We start from the raw sequence: 19,612 nt of genomic DNA, 5'->3' as shown, positions 1-19,612 counted from the left end.
TCGTGGCTTTAAAGTCAATAAAACACGCCTACAGCCCACAGTCCCAGTTCAGGGGGCTGCAGCCTTCGAAGCTCAAGAAGTCCGAACCCAGCGGTCTCCAAAAGGAGACGGTCTGGTCTGCAGAGCATTTCCCACTCCTGTCACCTGACTGGTCGGCCAGATAACAAAACATCTTCAAACCTTTGAGCAGAGCAGCCTATCCCATCATTCATCAGGGTCATTGGATAGGCTGCTATCACGTGCCAACAAGTTATAAGACACAGACGGAGGCGGCCATTTCGTGCTTGTACTTAAGGGCTGAAACGCGTAGACATTTAATGACTTTAAAGATCTTTTTTGGAGGGGCATTTCCAGCCTTTATTTTGATAGGACAGATGAAGACATGAAAGGAGAGAGAGCGAGGGAATAACATGCAGCAAAGGGCAGCAAGTCGGAGATGAAGCCGGCCCGCTGCGTCTAGGAGTAAACCTTTATATATTGGCGCCCGCTCTACCAACTGAGCTATCCAGGCGCCACATTTAATCACTTTAAAGCATAGATATAAACACGTAGATACCGCGTTCGGTTGTGTGAGATGCATCTGTGCCTCCGCCAATTTGGGACAGACATCTGACCCACTAGACCACAAAGACTCGTAGAAAAAGACTTTTGAAGCTAAAAAGAAATTAAAGGCATTTTAAATGTTGCCCTCTCTAGTGCTAGCCTGGTCCTACCAGACTCTGGTACACTAGCCTGGTCCTACCAGACTCTGGTACACTAACCTGGTCCTACCAGACTCTGGTAGACTAGCCTGGTCCTACCAGACTCTGGTACACTAACCTGGTCCTACCACACTCTGGTACACTAGCCTGGTCCTACCAGACTCTGGTACACTAGCCTGGCCCTGCCAGACTCTGGTACACTAGCCTGGTCATGCCCGACTCTGGTACACTAGCCTGGTCCTGCCAGACTCTGGTACACTAGCCTGGTCCTGCCAGACTCTGGTACATTTCATTTGTACAGAGAGTCTGGCCACTCCCCATTGACAAGTGTTAACTTCCTGAAGGGGGGTACTCTGTTGAAGTTTAAAACTATTTGATCTGCCCAGAGCCACACTGGATCTGCCATAACCAATCGCTAACATTTGGTATTGACGTCAGCTTAGCATCGCTAGCGTTATCCTTAGGCAACTCCTTCACCGCTAACGGAGCTGGAAAATCAAAATGTTGGTGAGGAGGGCCACAACATCATGGCCACTGACAAAACTCAGCAAAGTTTGTTCTTGTTCGGGCTTTAATTTCTGGATATTCAGCAGTTTCCTTCAACCTTCTTTTAAACTAGTTATCCAAACAAGAAGCACACCAACGTTTTGGGGAGTCCGGGGAAGTTTGCTAGCTCATCCACTTGGTTTCTAGCTACTGGCACCACGTTGGTTTGTTGAGAGTTTGGTTCTTACCAACGGTGCTGGGGCTGAGGGTCTTTATGGTGATCTCCGCTCCAATCAGACCAAAGAGGAGTGGCTGGAAGACATCCCAGGACTGGCCCACCATGGCTGCCACCGGAGCCTGGAAATAAACATATCCATTCAACTTAAAAACTCTAACCATTAAAACACGTGCTGACACTGGTTGAACAGGTCTAGGGCCGCTCGAATATAGAAAAAAATCATAATTATTTTGGTCAATATTGAATTCAAGAGTGTTAACAGAATTACTTGTTGACTTTTGGAAGGATGTTGCATTTATTAAAGTTAAAAAACAGTTAAACAGTTGAACAAATCAATGGTGAGAACACCTTCATACTTTTCCTGTTTGAACATTTGAATTCCCCTTAAAACAAATATTAGTAAAAATATATTCAAATGTAAACTGAGCGAGCTTAGCCTTCGTGAAGTTTTATTCAAAACACAAAGACAAAAAAATAAGTTTACCTGCCAAACGTAATGTACAAAATAATCATTTGTCTCGATTTCATTGTTCTTCATAATTCGATGAACTGTGCAGCCCTAAACAGGTGTGAATCCAGGAGTTTAATCCTGATTAAAGTAATTCTGAAGCGTGTTACCTTGTCGGTCTTCCAGCCCAGAGCAGCCAGGAAGGCAAGCACCAGCGTAGAGAGACCGCCGGCTCCGGCAAAACCAATAACGTGACTGAAGAACACCGAGAATATGGACAGACCCAACAGCATGAGAGTCCTCTTCAACACCAGGTCCTCCTGCACACAACATTCAAACAATTTAATGACATTTACATTTAATCCTCCTGTTGTCCTCATGTTTACAAAAACTTAATCAGAACTATGACAAAAGAACCTTGAAAAAAGTGACAAATGTTGGAAAAAGCTACAAAAACATCACTAAAAAAATGCCAAGAAAGTGACAAAAAAATTTGAAAGAAATCGACAAAAACATTTATTTATTTTTTAATCGCTGAAAAAAGTGACAAAAAAATCGGCAAATGTGACCAAAAAAACATCAAAAACATTGCCAGAGGTGACAAAAAATTGTGAAAAAGTGAGAGAAAAAACAAGCCACAAAAAACTTTTTAAAAAATTTACAAAAACATAATTTAAAGAACACCCCAAAATTGACAAACAAATCCTGAAAAGTGACAAAAAAACCCCATCAAAAACATCGGCAAAGGTGACAAAAACTTGTTAAAAAATTTACAAAAACATCCCTAAAAAAATGAAATTTGATAAAATCGAGAGGAAAACACATCGAGGAAAGTGTAGAAAAACTAAAACAAAATGTTGAAATTTCGACCCAGAAAAACTCAAAGTTGCAGGTCAACAGGGAAGACAACCGGAGGGTTAAGGTGGCATAAAACAAGATGAAAGCAGCGCCCCCACCTGGTCTTTGCCGGGGACGCAGCACAGGAATAGACCCAGGATCAGTCCGGCCACCACCCCCCCCACCACCTCCAGCAGACCCTTCAGGATGTTCATCCACATAGCGCCTGGAGGACAAACAGCACAGACAACATGTTCCACAATGGACCATTTAAAATCAGATTTCAAGACCTGTCTTTTTCCACTCGCTTGTAGTTCTCCCTGACGCTTCGGCTACATTGAACGCGTAAACGTGTGCGGACCGTTAGCGGAGGGGATGTGCCTCTGAACATATCTTTTAACCGTCTCCACCTGCAGCGCCACACGGCGTAGGATTTGTGTGAGTCACAGGCAAGACGGAGAGCTTTCCCTCTGGGATTGTTGTTTCAGGGGACAGGAAACAATAAATAAAAACAGAAACTCTCAAAACAAAAACTGCCAATACACTCATTGTAGGCGGAATTTTGTCCAAATGAGGCCCTAAGGCTTGTCAAATCTGACTCCCATTTATTCATTGCCACGCCTTCTTTCATCAGACTTAAGTTCACCAGAACACAAGGATTAATCTTAGACAAAGAGTTCAGATTAGCAAAGTTTAATGAGTCCAGCATAACAGTTACAACACAGTTGTGGGTTCACAAACAGAGACTACGTTTCCCTAACCACAGACATCAAGTCAGAGCTCGGTCCACCAAGATGTCCTGTGAATTATGAGCTCCGATCTGTTCGCTCCCTAAAGCTTTTATCCTATCCTTACAGGGGGAGTGTCTTCTTGTTTTTTTTAGACACAAACTGTCTTACACACACACACACACAGACAAGACTAAGTAGCAAAGACATCAAGTCAGAGCCCGGTCCACCAGGATCTCGGTGGTGTGTGTGTGTGTGTGTGTGTGTGTGTGTGTGTGTGTGTGTGTGTGTGTGTGTGTGTGTGTGTGTGTGTGTGTGTGTGTGTGTGTGTGTGTGTGTGTGTGTGTGTGTGTGTTCTTTGAGGGGTGGAGTTGAAACGGGTCATATGCTTATTTCACAGATAAGAGGAAGATTTTATATTGATTCGATGGTGATTTACAGTTCCACCAGTTTTTCTACGTAAAAAATAAAGCTACAATATAGAGCACCGCGTACCGTCTGCTGGAAATACAGAAATTGCTACAGAAACCAAACATTTTGAACCGATGATCGGATTCAAAACCAAATTTTCCAAACGGTTCCATTTTTTTTCATTTATTTATTACGGGGACAGTGCATATTAATAAACATTTCTGTCAATATGCCAGAGTTAGCCAGAAGGCTATTTTTCATCTGCAGTCCCTAGACAGATGGTAAAAGTCACCCTAAAAGAAAGCCAAATTACATATTTAAATAACAATATAAAATTACAATACATTTAGTAAAAAGTACTATTAAGCTAAAATGTACAATAGAAACAATAGCAGACCAACAATAAGACAAACATCAGACAAAAACATGAACACATGCGCACACACACACACACACAAGACAAGAAGCCAGCAGGGGGCAGCGAGAGCAGGTCAAGAAGTTAATAATAATGTTGAATTGAAATCGTAAATGTGGAAACTGTTGGAACCAGTTCTCGATGCCCAATCCTATTCCCTCTCCTGCTTTTTATCATGTCAGTTGTTGATTAGATTTCTACTCTCCTAATTTCCCTTTTCTTTGATTGACTTTGGTTTTTATTATGTCCTTATCTCTGTAATGTTGTTCATCTGAATGGAGGCAGATTTTTAAAACCATCTGCTGTAGAAATATTTTATTAACAAATTGTGTGTATGTGGTCGTCCAGTGTGTAGCGTGTTTAGTGGTTCATTATCAAAATCTGTGTTGCCCGTTCACCAACCTTTTTCATGAATATTTACCACCACCATCAATTCCAAGTATTCCTATTGGATGAAAATTTTACATTTGCGTTTGCATGAACTGGGGTAGACGCTCCATATTCATGCTCCATCTTGAAATACGTTAGCCGGTAAGGGACATACAGGACATGCTGCTCCACCTTTCACATTTTCGCATGTCACATGATAAACTCACAGGTGCTGCTAATGCTACAAATGGGTATCGTAGCTTCCCGGCCCTGGCAAATTTGAAGCATAGGAAGAAGGAAACATGGAGGACCACACGTAATCTAAAATCTAACCCCCCCCCCCCCGTAAGGATAGGATAAAAGCTTGAGGGAGAGAACAGATCGGAGCTCATAATTCGCAGGACATATACAGTGCCTTGCGAAAGTATTCGGCCCCCTTGAACTTTTCGACCTTTTGCCACATTTCAGGCCTCAAACATAAAGATATAAAACTGTAATTTTTTGTGAAGAATCAACAACAAGTGGTACACAATCATGAAGTGGAACGAAATTTATTGATATTTCAAACCTTTTACAATAAAACTGAAATATTGGGCTCCGAAAATTATTCAGCCCTTAAGTTAATACTTTGTAATCACCTTGACGCAATTAATAAATTCTCCTTTTCTTTTTTTTCTTTTTTTCTTTCTTCTTTTTCTTTTTTTTTTTTTTTTTTTTCTTTTTTCTTTTTTTTTTTATACTTCCTTTCCTTTTTTTCTTCTTAAAATTCGACTCCAAAAAAAGAAGGAGAACAGGAGTCAGATTTGACAGGCCTTAGGGCCTCATTAGAACAAATTCCACCTACACTGCCTCGACTGGAAAGCTCTTTGGGTCAAATTCTGTTGGTTTTAATCAGCTGTAGGAATAAAGACAATCAAGTAGAATTGAAAGGAACAGAATAGATAGAGAAACCTGTAGAGAAGGCAATTCCAAGGCAGGTAGAGAACCCTGTTATGGCCAGAATATCATCAAAACTCCCAGCAGCCATCAGCAGGGTGGGGATCCCCTGAATAAAAACAACACAGAACATCATAACAAGGTAGAGACAGAACCATACGTATACATATTTCAATCATATAGATACACAACATCACATACGTGGTGTTTCAGGGCCTTAACATGAAACAGCCACAAAATCACCATCACCAAACCCACCAGACTCCATGTAAATAATCAGGACTTTTATCATCGTAAAACACACTTTATTCAAAGTGGACAGAAACAAAATAAAATTATCAAAAGCAGTCTTGGTTCATCTTTCTACAGTTCCAACAATCACCACTCTGGTTTGGTTGAAATAACCCCTTAATTTACCCATTTACATATGGAAATATACTGGCTCTATACACGCTAAAAGTCCTGATTATTTACATGGAGTCTGGTGGAGTTTGGTGATGGTGATTTCAGGGCTGTTTCATGTTAAACTAAAAGGATCTTACTCTTTAACTAAAAGGTCCATCTCTGTAGGGATCCTTTCCAAAATGTTATCAGACACTTAGAATAATAATCTGAGTCTGTCAGCGGCAAAAACGAACTTTTAGTGGACGCAAACTGCCAGATTGCCCATTATAACACAAATGGTATTTCATACAGTGTCATCTTTAGTTGTTTATAAACTATACTGATTGAAAAAAGGTTGTTACATCTTCTGTTTTATTCTTATTTTGTTCTTAGGTCCCTCAGAATCTTATTCATTTTATAAAATTTGTTATTATTAATTCCTGTATGTAATGTATATTAACGGACATATTATGTGCAGAAGATATGACACAAAACAAAATAAACAGTCTACATTCCCATTAATTTACTGTACACATTGCCGTACATGCTACACTTTAATATTTGTTTGGCATCTTCTTCTTTTTCCCTCATGTAGAAGATTTGAGTTGGTCCATGAGTGTTTCTTTGTCGGGTAGTTTGAGAAGCAGGCGGCTAATGTTTGTTTCTAGAGATTTTGTAGGATCAGCCTGAATAGATTATCTTGTAATGTTTAAACAGACTGATCTCTGTAGCTGTTCACCAGCTCCCTCTGCTGGCAGAATCACATGATCACAGAGTATGTTACTGATGTGTGTGTTTGTGTGTGTGTGTGTGTGTGTGTGTGTGTGTGTGTGTGTGTGTGTGTGTGTGTGTGTGTGTGTGTGTGTGTGTGTGTGTGTGTGTGTGGAGTTTACCTTCTCCACTCCGAATCCTTCTCTCTGTAGGAGCAACATGGAGGGAACCACGACGGCTGGAGACACTGCAGCCAGGACAAAACTACACACACACATACACATACACAAACACACACATACACACACACACACAGACAAACACAAATACACACACACACGCAGAGACACACACACACACACACAGGCATACACACACACAGAGGCATACAAATGCACACACAGACACACACATGCACGCACGCACACGCATACACACACACCCGCATACACACACACACACACACGGAGACACAGACACACACACACACACACACGGAGACACAGACACACACACACACACACACACGGAGACACAGACACAGACACACACACACACACACACGTCAAGTTTTAATACACTGATGTAGAGAGCTGTATATGTCGTTATGGTGTGTGTGTGTGTGTGTGTGTGTGTGTGTGTGTGTGTGTGTGTGTGTGTGTGTGTGTGTGTGTGTGTGTGTGTTACCCCAGGATGAAGCCCCATACCCAGGGCAGATCCAACAGGAAGTGAGAAACCACAGCGATGACAAAGGCCTCCAGCACACAGGGACCGACAGCAAGACGCACACACACCGCCTTCAGACGACGCAATGCCTGCAGCAACACACACACACACACACACATGGTTGTTACATTTATTTTACTGTGCGTGTGTGTCTCTGTGTCTGTGTGTGTGTGTCTGTGTCTGTGTGTGTGTGTCTGTGTGTGTGTCTCGTACGGCGGTGTGTGTGTGTGTGTGTGTGTGTGTGTGTGTGTGTGTCTCTGTGTCGTGATGTGCCGTGTGTGTGTGTGTGTGTGTGTGTGTGTGTATGTGTGGGGTCCAGGCCGAGCCCGGCTCTGGTCAGGATGATTGACAGCGCGATGTTCCTCAGCGCTGCGGACCAATGGGTGTCGATGTAGACGGCGTCCGTTACGTAGGGAACGTTACGCAGCAGCAGACCTGCCAGCAGCATTCCTACAACATATTTAAACATTTAAAGGTTGTTTTATGCAACCTGGACCCTATTTTCCTATGTTTAAGTGTCTAAGTGACTGATGACAACAACAATCTTTGAAATGGGTCCAGTATTAAGCGAGATCGCTGTGACCGGCAGCCACAGACCGGGCTGCAGTCTAACCCTACAGGACGAAACCATAGACTGTTAATATTATTGGACATAGCATCCGGTTCAGTGAAGTGCTGCAAATGCAGAAGTGCCTTAAACCTGCATTTTCTCTAAATTCCAGCAGGGGGCGACATGTTCGGTTGCAAAAGGAGGTTGGTTTCTGTAGAAGTCTATGAGAAAGTGGCCCACTTCTCACTTGATTTATTACCTCAGTAAACATTTTCATAATGAGTTTATAGTTTCAATCGCTAAGTCTTCTGCAACACAGAATGATGTTCTGATGATTTTAAAGTCGATGATACAGTTATCAATTCTGATATCTGAACTTGCTTATCGGCCAATACTGAGTACTGATCCGATACCAGTGTGTCATATATTTTATTATGTTTTAACAGCTGTATACTACTATCCCTGTATGGATGTGATATGGTTTATATCTTTGTTGTCGGTCTGGCTCAGGTTAAACTCTTTGTGAAACATGAACAAACACAAACAATGAATGCCACAGAACTTTCTTTTATTATCCATTTTGACAGTCAGTTATAACATAAAAAGAACATAAATAAACTACTTTAACGTAAATTTTCTTTAGGGCTTTATTGCGTGGTATTGGATCGGTGCGTAAACTCCAGTACTTACCGATACCGATACCAGCGTTTTAGGCAGTATCGGAGGTGATACCAATACTGGAACATCTCTAGTTTTAGGGCGTGGCTGTGATGTGATTGACAGTCCTGTCTTATATATAATATAACTATGGGACAAAGATATATTTAAAACCTAGCTAAGCTAAATCTCACCTTGAATTACGTATGTAGGCTAGCTTTTAGCAACAGTTGCATCCAGATTGCCACTGAAAGTGTGTAACGTAACGTAGAGTTTAAGCCGCGTTGCCAACTCTCAGCTAACATCACAGTCAGATACCGCCCAACAGTCTATGGCTCGTCATATCCACAACCAGGATGGCTGTGCCTGTAACGGCAAACTCAACGACTCATTGCAGATCTCCACAAACCAATTGGTGACGTCACACATGCTCTGTCCATTAATATTTACAGTCTATGGATGAAACAAGCTGCAATGTCACATTATACCGCCCGTTAGCTGAACGCTGAACAGTTTTTCTCGCTCAATACTGGACCAATTAAATAGATATTTGTTCACTGGGAAAATAGGGGTTGAAAGAAACCAAAAGTAACTTTTAAAGTATGTAAATATAAAGGTAATTAAATAGGTAAAATACAAGATGCTGGGTCGTACCAAGTAGAGGAGGGAAGGGGGGCAGCGTGGGCAGTTGGATCATTCCGACCAGCTTCCCTCCCAGCACGGAGCAGATGAAGAGGACCACGATGCCAAACAGGTTTCCTCCAGGTAAACACTCACTTCCTGTGATCGCCCAGACCACGCCGAACAGCAGAGAGAACAAACATACTGCAGAAACACATACGCATGCACACACGCACGCACACAGAGGCAGACACACACACACACAGACAGAGGCAGAAACACACACACAGAGGCAGACACACACACACACACAGATGCAGACACACACACAAACACACACACACACAGAGGAAGACACACACAGAGGAAGACACACATACACAGAAACACACACACAGAGGAAGACACACACAGAGACACACACACAGAGGAAGACACACACACAGACACACACACAGAGGAAGACACACATGCGCGCGCACACACACACACACACAGATGGAAACAAAAAACACACACACACAGAGGAAGACACACACACGCACACACACACACACACACAGAGCAAGACAGATAAGTATACCTCTTAAGTTTGTTCTGTAATTCAAAAACCGTGGCTCCAAACGACAAAAATATTTTTTTTTTTTTAAAAAAAAATAACTCAAAAAAAAAAAAAAGTTTGGGGGCGTTTTTTTTTTTTTTTTTTTTTTTTGTAATATATGTGACACAGAGCAGATAACAAAAAGGAAACTGTCTGCGTCCTTCAGATATTTTTTTTCATTGTTTCTATCGACAGTTGGTATGAAGAGAGCCAAAAGTGTAAGTCCGGTGGATTCCATAGTTACATGTCTGCGACCGGCAAGAGATTTACCACATTTTGACCAACTATGATGTATGAAGAGTGAAAACTGTACGGGAGAGAGCAGTTTGTTTGGAAAACTTTCAGAGAATCGTACTGCAGCTCCCCCCTCTGTCTTCCCCTCTAACTCTCAACATTCTGCCCCCATACACACACATTGGAAAATCTGATACGGTCTGAAAACTGGACGATACATAAACTGTGATTTGGTAGAAACCGTGCTTGATATCAGAATGCCCATTCAGCCCATTAACAGCCAAAATCTTGTCTTCGGTTTAAACTTTTAAACTTTTTTTTTATTTTTTTTACGAACATTAAAGTTTGGCGAAACAGTATGGCCCCAAAAAGGGGTTGTTTTGAGCGATGTTAAGCGATTTCCTGAAGATTTTCCATTAAAGTCTATGGGACAATTTCTCGGCGATTTTTGCCGATTTCGTGAAAACCGTGCGGCAAATCTCTTAGAAAAGTCATAGCACACCATTCCCGATCATTACACACGTTTTGATGTATTTATGTACATGTGTTGGCAACGCTCTGTGACTAGTAGCGGGACAAAAATGTGGCGGAATAATAATAAGTATGCTGGATAATTGTCATTCTGCCGATTGCTGCTATTGCAGCACATTGGCACACTGAATTAGTATGGGAGATAATAGTCATTCTGCCGATTGCTGCTATATTGCTGCACATTGACACGCTGAATAAACGCTTTCCCATGAAAGAAAGTTTTAAAAAGTGATTTAAAAGATGTTAACAATGTGGCATTTTACCAGCAAAGGCTTGGTCGCCCTTGGTTACTAGGTCACAAGGTCAAAACGCAGAACTATAAATCAAGCCTTAGTCTCATGTTTTGGTGTGGACAATGTTTTATACTGCAGTTAAATATTAACACACACACTGAGGGCTGCACAGTGTGAGGAAAACATGACATAATGTTGTTGAATGTGGTGATAACAGTATTACTAATGATAAATAAACAAATATTAAAGTGTTCTCAGTTCTGCTGCTCTCACTATTCTGATAAAATACAACAAACTGCTTGTTGAATTTAAAACTAATGAAAAGAAATAATTTCCAACTTTCTTTTATTGTACAAATTTAACGTAAAAGGCAGCACACACACACACATACATATACATACACATATGCACACACACACACACATATACACAGTGAGTGTTTGTTACCTTTTGTGATGAGCAGGTTGAGGAGTCCCTTATTTACGTGGCGGATACAAGACGAAACGCAGGACGAGTCAGACACTGAAAACTTCATCTACACACACACACACACACACACAGACACAGGCACACACACACATACAAATAAAATATATACACACATGGAGGAAGTTTTTTCATTGTGTGAAAATGATAAAAGAGCAGAGACAACATCTACAACTACATTTACACAAGTACTGTACTTCAGTACAAATGTTAAGGTACTTCTACGTCAATGATGTTTGATTCTAAAGTAAACTAGCCAACAATATAACGGCCTACAAGTCCAGCTGACATGATTAGACCATTAAACACACAAACACATAACTTTACACTTTCTACAATGTTATAATACTTTAACTACATTGTCCTGATGATACTTACACACATTTACTGAAGTTACATTTTCAATGCAGGACTTTAACTTGTAACAGAGTATTATTACGGTGTGGTATTAGTACTTTAACTTGTAACAGAGTATTACTACAGTCTTTTAGTAGTACTTTAACTTGTAACAGAGTATTATTACAATGTTGTATTAGTACTTTAACTGCAGTAAAGGCTCTGACAGCAATTGTAGCAACAGCAACAACTTCATAACTTCAGGTGTAGTTGTAGTTTCTATAAATAGTTGTCCTTTCTCAGAGTTCAGGGTTATCTGATGTTAACCAAGTGTGTGTCTATGTGTGTGTGTGTGTGTCTGTGTGTTTGTGTGTGTGCGTGTGTGTGTGTGTGTGTGTTTGCTTCTGGACCACTCACCCCGTCTGTGTCGTCCAGTTCGTCCATTTTCCTCCGCGGCAGGACGGTGATCTCTCGATCCCCGTGAACTTTACTCCCTCCCTTCAATAAGGACACAGAGAGAGTGTGTGTGTGTGTCAATAAGTCACACAAGAGAGGAGGGATGGACAGAAAGAGAGAGAGAGTGTAAGACATGGAAAGTGAATGATGTGTTGCACTTTGTCCTTCACAGCCTAAACCAGAGGTGCGTGTGTGTGTGTTTTGTGTGTGTGTGTGTGTGTGTGTGTGTGTGTGTGTGTGTGTGTGTGTGTGTGTGTGTGTGTGTGTGTGTGTGTGTGTGTGTGTGAAATTTTGTGGCAAACAGTTGGAAATCTTCAGGTTAGAATGTAGTCTGTGTTTGTGTGTGTTTGTGTGAGTGGAAAAATACTTTTTTGTGTGTGTTGTGTGTGTTCTGTGTGTGTGTGTGTGTGTGTGTGTGTGTGTGTGTGTGTGTGTGTGTGTGTGTTTCTGTGTGTGTGTGTGTGTGTGTGTGTGTGTGTGTGTGTATGTGTGTGTGTGTGTGTCATGGAGTTATGGACAGAAAGAGAGAGAGTGTAAGATGTGGAAAGTGAATGATGAGTTGCACTTTGTCCATCACAACCTAAATTAGAGGTGTGTGTGTGTGTGTGTGTGTGTGTGTGTGTGTGTGTGTGTGTGTGTGTGTGTGTGTGTGTGTGTGTGTGTGTGTGTGTGTGTGTGTGTTGTGTGTGTGTGTGTGTGTGTGTGTGTGTGTGTGTGTGTGTGTCAATAAGTCACACAAGAGAGAAGGAGTTATGGACAGAAAGAGAGAGAGAGAGATTGTGAGATGTGGAAAGTGAATGATGAGTTGCACTTTGTCCATCACAGCCTAAATTAGAGGTGTGTGTGTATGAAGGTGCGTCTTCATGTGCGTATGTGGCCTTGATCTTTGTAAGGTCAGTGTGTGTGTGTGTGTGTGTGTGTGTGTGTGTGTGTGTGTGTGTGTGTGTGTGTGTGTGTGTGTGTGTGGTTTGTGTGTTTCTGTGTTTGTGTGAATGGAAAAAACTTTTTAAGATAAGAGATAAGAAGCCTTTATTGTCATTATATGACAGGTTTGTATATGTATTAATACTACACAGTAAAATAACTGCGGGACGGTGAAGGACACAACATCACCGGTCAGTCTGTTGACAATCAATCTAATATTTGCGGTGCATGTGGAACAGGAACAGGTAAGAAAACAGTCCTGCGCAGGACTCATCTACTCTAGACCACGAATATAAGACGACCCCACTCTTTTAGATGTATTTCCATTAAAATGTCTTGTATGCGGGCCAATACGGTAAACATTAGAGATGCACCAATTTCAACTTTTAGGCCGATTCCTATTTCCGATTTTTCATTGAGTTTGAACTGACGATACCGATTTTAGCCGATTCCGATTTCATATTTTCTAACCACTTTCCAGCACACACAAATATTTATTTTCTATATTTTCTTTAATAGAACATTTTTTGAATACATAATCGATCACTATAAAACAGAACTATATAAATGACTGCTGGTGTGGGACATTCACACACATCTAAAGTGCAATGTATATATATATATATATATATATATATAACAAATGAAAATAAAATAAATATAGTCTTGCAGTATAAAGATATTTATAAGGGGTGATAGAATGATTATATAGGGTATTTCATACTGTCCCTTATGGTCTCCTAATGGGGTATGTAACATTGGTTGGGCTGAAAATGGCCTAGTTGATATTTTATTGGCCCTTATGCATCCCTGTGAATAAGAGCTTGTCTTCCAAATATGGTATGCTCATGAATATTTAGATGAGCTGCGCACTGATTAGTCGAGCGAATCCCCCATACACACACATTAGAGATGCACGCTGATTGGTTGAGCGAATCCCCATACACACACATTAGAGAAGTGACAGAATTTCATATTCCAAACACTGCAATGTTTCATTACCAAATTCACTTCTGAGAATCTTTTATGCGAGAAATCATAAAAAAATGTGGGCCGTTTTATGAAAATTGATGGCTAATTGCAAATTTGGTAAGACGTGCCACCCAGTCTGACGAGAAAGCGGCAGCCTGCTGGGCTCCATACCCAGGGCAAAGTCACCCTTTGTGGATTACTGCACTACGGGGCTCCGTGGCCGGCTGCCGGCATAACTATAATATATTTACAGTTTGAATTTCGTCACGGCACTTATATCACAGCTACCCCAAGGTCTTACAAAGCTAACATTGTGTCCGTTTTCAATGTAAGGCATTTTTATGATCATCTGGCGATTTGTTAGGAGGAGCAGCTAGCTAGCTATATGTCCCATTCAATACAATGGGAAAAGATCGCTGCTAGCTAGCTACACTTTCGGCATAACTATAGTAGCTATATTTACAGTTTGAATTTCGTCACGGCACTTAGCTATATCACAGCTATCCCAAGGTCTTACAAAGCTAACAATGGTGTCAGATTTCAATTTAATTCATTTTTGTGAACACTAGCTAGGGGTTTCGTTAGCTGCGACTGTCCCTTCAATCCAATGTGTACAGATTGCAGCTAGTTAGCTTCATTTTTGGCGTGATTCGAGTATATTTACAGTTTGAATTCCGTCACGCCACTTATATAACCTCTACCCCTAGGTCTTATGAAGCTAAAAATGGTGTCCGATTTCAAATTTATAATTTTTTTGTGAATTTCAGAAGAATTCTAAGAGGAGGCTAGCTAGCTCTCATTGATAGAGTCAGAAGACCAACTGATCTCAGGTCAATTGTGTAGCCTATGCAAATGTTGGGGTGTGACAAAGAGAAAGACTAGAGCCAAATGAGGAGGAGGCTGTTGAGATTTGCCCGTATTCAGAGGCAGTTTCAAATTGTGAGATTTGCAGAGGAAAGAGGTGTCAATGGGATTTAGAGGTTCTTTGTATGTCCTAGTTACCCACTAAACTGTCATTATTCAACCATGACAAGGTAAAATCGGTTTTGCATTCTATCTCCCCTTTAATGTTGGTTTGGAGCGGTATGCATCCCCACTAACCTGGAAAGCGTTTTAAACAGTAACGTTAATACAGCATCTCTCTATTTGTTTTGCAGCGGGGGCGGCAGAGGGACCGCAGCGTTCGCTAACGTTAGCTTCTTGTCTCATCTGGGTTCTTATAAACAGTAAATTCATCAAAGGCAGTGTGCCCAACACTATTTTCCGATAAACTGTAGCTGTCAAATTTCACAGGACCCGAGTGAGTGCGGTTTTCATGTTCCAGTTGTTCAGCCTCAGAGGGGAGAGAGAGAGAGAGAGAGAGAGAGAGAGAGAGCGGCTGACCGTTCGCCTGAGATCAGTAGAGCAGACTAATAAAAAATAAAAGTAATTACGGCTTTATGACATAAACAGCTGATTGAGTGGCGGTGCGCTCATGTTAATTATGCAGCGCACGAGTGCATTTGACCGGCATAAAATCGGCATATGTCAGACTGACCGGCAGGTCGCCAGTCATGGCCGGTCACGTGAAAATCGGCCAATTCCGATCACCGGCCGGTCAATCGGTGCATCTCTAGTAAATATCATTAACAAATTTGACCCATTGTTTTAAATGTATTCATCAGAATATGGGGTTTCTTTCAACCAAATTTTAAAACAAAATAACGTGGATGACGTGCATCAAATGCTCTTCACAAGTAAAGTAAATGATCATCCCATTACTTTCTTTAAATTTGGATGTTTTATTCAATCTTATTCCTTTGACGCCTGAATTTATTCACAATTATATAAGAACTTTATTATGTGTGTTCCTGGCTCCAAGCTGATGCTAAATTAAGTTGAGATTTTTAATTTGTCCATAGCATATACAATAGAAATACATTTTGGTATGATGCAAATTAGCGACAACAGGCATTATGGTAAAATTCTTTACAAAATGGTAAAATTAATAAAACACATTTTCAAGTAATTGACAAATAAATGAATCTTGACAACAGCAAGAAAGAAAACACTCTCCTACTCCCTAACATTGACAGTAGTCTTTTTAGGGTTAGGGTTAATTTCGCTTCTGTGAACTGGATGTAGTTCCCACTCTGACCGGTCCTACGAGAAACCAGTGCGTGCAAAAGGTTCCTAGGTATGTATCGAATGTAAACAAACCGGCATTGGGGGAATACACACGCTATCTCGCCTGCAGTCGGAAAGGGTTTGATGCAAATTAGCGACAGTCGGCGTTAAGGGGTTAAAATATAACCCCTTTAAAAAAAAAAAATTCATGAAAGAATGTTGGAAAAAGTGACAAAAATGTGGGGGGGAAAGCAAAAAAAGTTTTGAAAAAGACGACAAAAACGTAAAAAAACAAATTTTGACCCAGAAAAACAAAAAGTTGCAGGGTCAACAGGAAGACAACAGAAGGGTTAAGAGAGTATGTTTTTAGGAGATGAAGGAGCAGTTGTTACCTCATTTTGTTTCTGCTTCAGTCCGTCGTCGCTCTCCAGACAGTAACGCTTGGTGGCTTCTTCGTCCATCATCTGAAATAAACACACACACACGTTTAAAACAAACTGAATCCAAACGTTGCTCTAAAAACAAGTCTTAAAGTCCTATGACATGCTACTGGATGCTTTTATATAGGCCTTAGTGGTCCCCTAATACTGTATCTGAAGTCTCTTTTATATAGACCTTAGTGGTCCCCTAATACTGTATCTGAAGTCTCTTTTATATAGACCTTAGTGGTCCCCTAATACTGTATCTGAAGTCTCTTTTATATAGGCCTTAGTGGTCCCCTAATACTGTATCTGAAGTCTCTTTTATATAGACCTTAGTGGTCCTCTAATACTGTATCTGAAGTCTCTTTTATATAGACCTTAGTGGTCCCCTAATACCGTATCTGAAGTCTCTTTTATATAGACCTTAGTGGTCCCCTAATACTGTATCTGAAGTCTCTTTTATATAGACCTTAGTGGTTCCCTAATACTGTATCTGAAGTCTCTTTTATATAGACCTTAGTGGTCCCCTAATACTGTATCTGAAGTCTCTTTTATATAGGCCTTAGTGGTCCCCTAATACTGTATCTGAAGTCTCTTTTATATAGACCTTAGTGGTCCCCTAATACTGTATCTGAAGTCTCTTTTATATAGACCTTAGTGGTCCCCTAATACTGTATCTGAAGTCTCTTTTATATAGACCTTAGTGGTCCCCTAATACTGTATCTGAAGTCTCTTTTATATAGACCTTAGTGGTCCCCTAATACTGTATCTGAAGTCTCTTTTATATAGGCCTTAGTGGTCCCCTAATACTGTATCTGAAGTCTCTTTTATATAGACCTTAGTGGTCCCCTAATACTGTATCTGAAGTCTCTTTTATATAGACCTTAGTGGTCCCCTAATACTGTATCTGAAGTCTCTTTTATATAGACCTTAGTGGTCCCCTAATACTGTATCTGAAGTCTCTTTTATATAGACCTTAGTGGTCCCCTAATACTGTATCTGAAGTCTCTTTTTATTTTTTTTAATAATTTCCAGGTAGAAAGAAGTAAAACTAACTTTAGAGAAACCAGAGATAATGTTCACTCGGTCCAATTCATTGGTTTCAAATATTTGTGTGTGTGTGTGTGTGTGTCTCTGTCTGTGTGTCTGTGTGTGTGTGCCTCTGTGTGTGTCTGTGCATGTGTTTGAGTTTGTGTGTGTGTGTGTATTGCTTGATAAAAGTTGACCTACTCCGTGGAAAGGGTTTTTATTCTGTTATATTTAGTTGTGCTGTTCATTCCATCCTTGTTCTTTGTATCTCGCAAAGCTCATAAAAAGAGCAGTTCTTTCAATCACTCGTACAAACTTTTTCCAGGAAATTACAGACGTCTAAATGAAGTGTTGTTAGTTAATTATTTGGACATGTACTGAACTACTTGAGCTTCTGTTTTATATTCTGTCTCCAGAACACATCTCGGAAATTATTCAATAAATCACCCGTAAAATAAAACTAAAAGTCAGAAAGTCTTTGGAATTAAGACACCAGATAACTGAACAATACGTCTGGTTTCTCCACAATTAGCATTACATACATGTTATGTACATGCACACACACACACACATGCACACACACACGCACACACACACACACACACATATACATGTTATGTACATGCACACACAAACACACACACACATATTTTATGTACATGCACATGCACACACACACACATTCTCAAAACATTTTTCACATGTGGCACTAATCATCTTCCGTACAACTCAACGCATATGAAGAATTAAGCTTCCAATAATAAATCATAACAGGTTTTCTTTTAAGTAAATTCATCTTTTGCACATTTTCTTTTCCAGTTAAGTTCTCAGGAAATGAATTCTTGGTGCTTTTTTTTCAGCATTTTTGGCTCTTTTTAAAACGTTTTAGTCAAATTTTGTTTTAAATTCATGGTCAATCAACTTAATTTATTGGACATTATATCTAATTTTTGAGTTAAAAAAGCAGAAATTATGAATTATTTTTAAAAACAGTCAAGATGAGAGGATGTTGAGAGAATCACAAGACTAGTTCATGTCAAAGTTTAGTCAGGATATACTGTTCTAAAACCATTTAAACATGTTTTCAAAGGTTATAAAAATTGAATAATACACCCAAAATTTCAATGAATGTAATCATTAATTTTACCTGAAGAACGTTGTTATGGGTACCATACAACAGACATGCATGCATCCATGTTATATTTGGGCATTTTGGTTCAAAGAAACCCACATTTCTGATTTAAAAAAACTTTGAAAACAGGTCAAATTTTAGGGGAAAAATTAGTGTTAAACTCCAAAAAAAGCAGCAAATTACCTGCACAGTTTATTATGATTAATAATAAGTATTGTTATATTTGATCTTACCTTTGGTCGGTAGAGTTGGATGGAAGAGAGACGGAAAGACGACTGACAGCTGACTCAGCAGCGACAGAAACACAGAGTGTTGTGTGTGTGAGTGTGTGTGTTAATAAAGGCTGGTTTTTAACTGGTTGCGTTTGTCGCTCTGCAGAGTGACACACACACACTGAAGCCTGGAATTATGGGAAACACAGGTCACTGTCACACTGTTAATACCAGGCTGTAAGGAACAAAAACACACACACAGAGACACACATACAGAGACACACACACACATACACTCACACACACACTCACACACACACACACACACACAGAGACAAATACAGAGAGAGAGACACATACACACACACACACACAGAGCCACAAAGACACAAAGACACACACACAGATAGACACATACACACACACACACACACACACAGACAGACACACACACACAGAGACAGACAAACACAAACACACACAGAGACACAAACAAATACACAAACACACACACAGGGATAGACACAGACACACACACACACAGAGACAGATACATACACACACACAGACACACACACACACAGAGAGACACATACATACACACACACACAAACACACACACACAGGGATAGACACAGACACACACACAGACAGACAAACACACATAGAGACACACACACACAGAGAAAGACACACACATACACACACACACACACACAG

General features: G+C 40.4%; 1 protein-coding gene across 2 annotated transcripts in view; it reads right to left on the bottom strand.

The window, feature by feature from the left end:
- LOC120572769 (sodium/hydrogen exchanger 9B2-like) overlaps nucleotides 1–19,183 on the bottom strand; it is a 24,209-nt gene extending 5,026 nt beyond the window's left edge. For both annotated transcript variants that reach the window (XM_039822197.1, XM_039822198.1), the window contains exons 1-12: nucleotides 18,914–19,183; nucleotides 16,490–16,561; nucleotides 12,057–12,137; nucleotides 11,265–11,352; nucleotides 9,252–9,422; nucleotides 7,699–7,840; nucleotides 7,352–7,480; nucleotides 6,847–6,928; nucleotides 5,585–5,678; nucleotides 2,830–2,936; nucleotides 2,044–2,193; nucleotides 1,436–1,544 (exon numbers count right to left, since the gene is read on the bottom strand). In XM_039822197.1, coding sequence (XP_039678131.1) covers nucleotides 1,436–1,544; nucleotides 2,044–2,193; nucleotides 2,830–2,936; nucleotides 5,585–5,678; nucleotides 6,847–6,928; nucleotides 7,352–7,480; nucleotides 7,699–7,840; nucleotides 9,252–9,422; nucleotides 11,265–11,352; nucleotides 12,057–12,137; nucleotides 16,490–16,561 — 1,225 coding nt within the window. In that variant the 5' untranslated portion in view covers nucleotides 18,914–19,183. The remainder of the gene's footprint in view (nucleotides 1–1,435; nucleotides 1,545–2,043; nucleotides 2,194–2,829; nucleotides 2,937–5,584; nucleotides 5,679–6,846; nucleotides 6,929–7,351; nucleotides 7,481–7,698; nucleotides 7,841–9,251; nucleotides 9,423–11,264; nucleotides 11,353–12,056; nucleotides 12,138–16,489; nucleotides 16,562–18,913) is intronic.
- Nucleotides 19,184–19,612: the final 429 nt, after the last annotated feature.

This window comes from Perca fluviatilis, chromosome 14, assembly GCF_010015445.1.
Source record: "Perca fluviatilis chromosome 14, GENO_Pfluv_1.0, whole genome shotgun sequence".
Taxonomy (NCBI): Eukaryota; Metazoa; Chordata; class Actinopteri; order Perciformes; family Percidae; genus Perca; species Perca fluviatilis.
The sequence above is the reverse complement of the archived record's forward strand: the minus strand, read 5'-3'. Positions and strand labels throughout refer to the sequence as shown.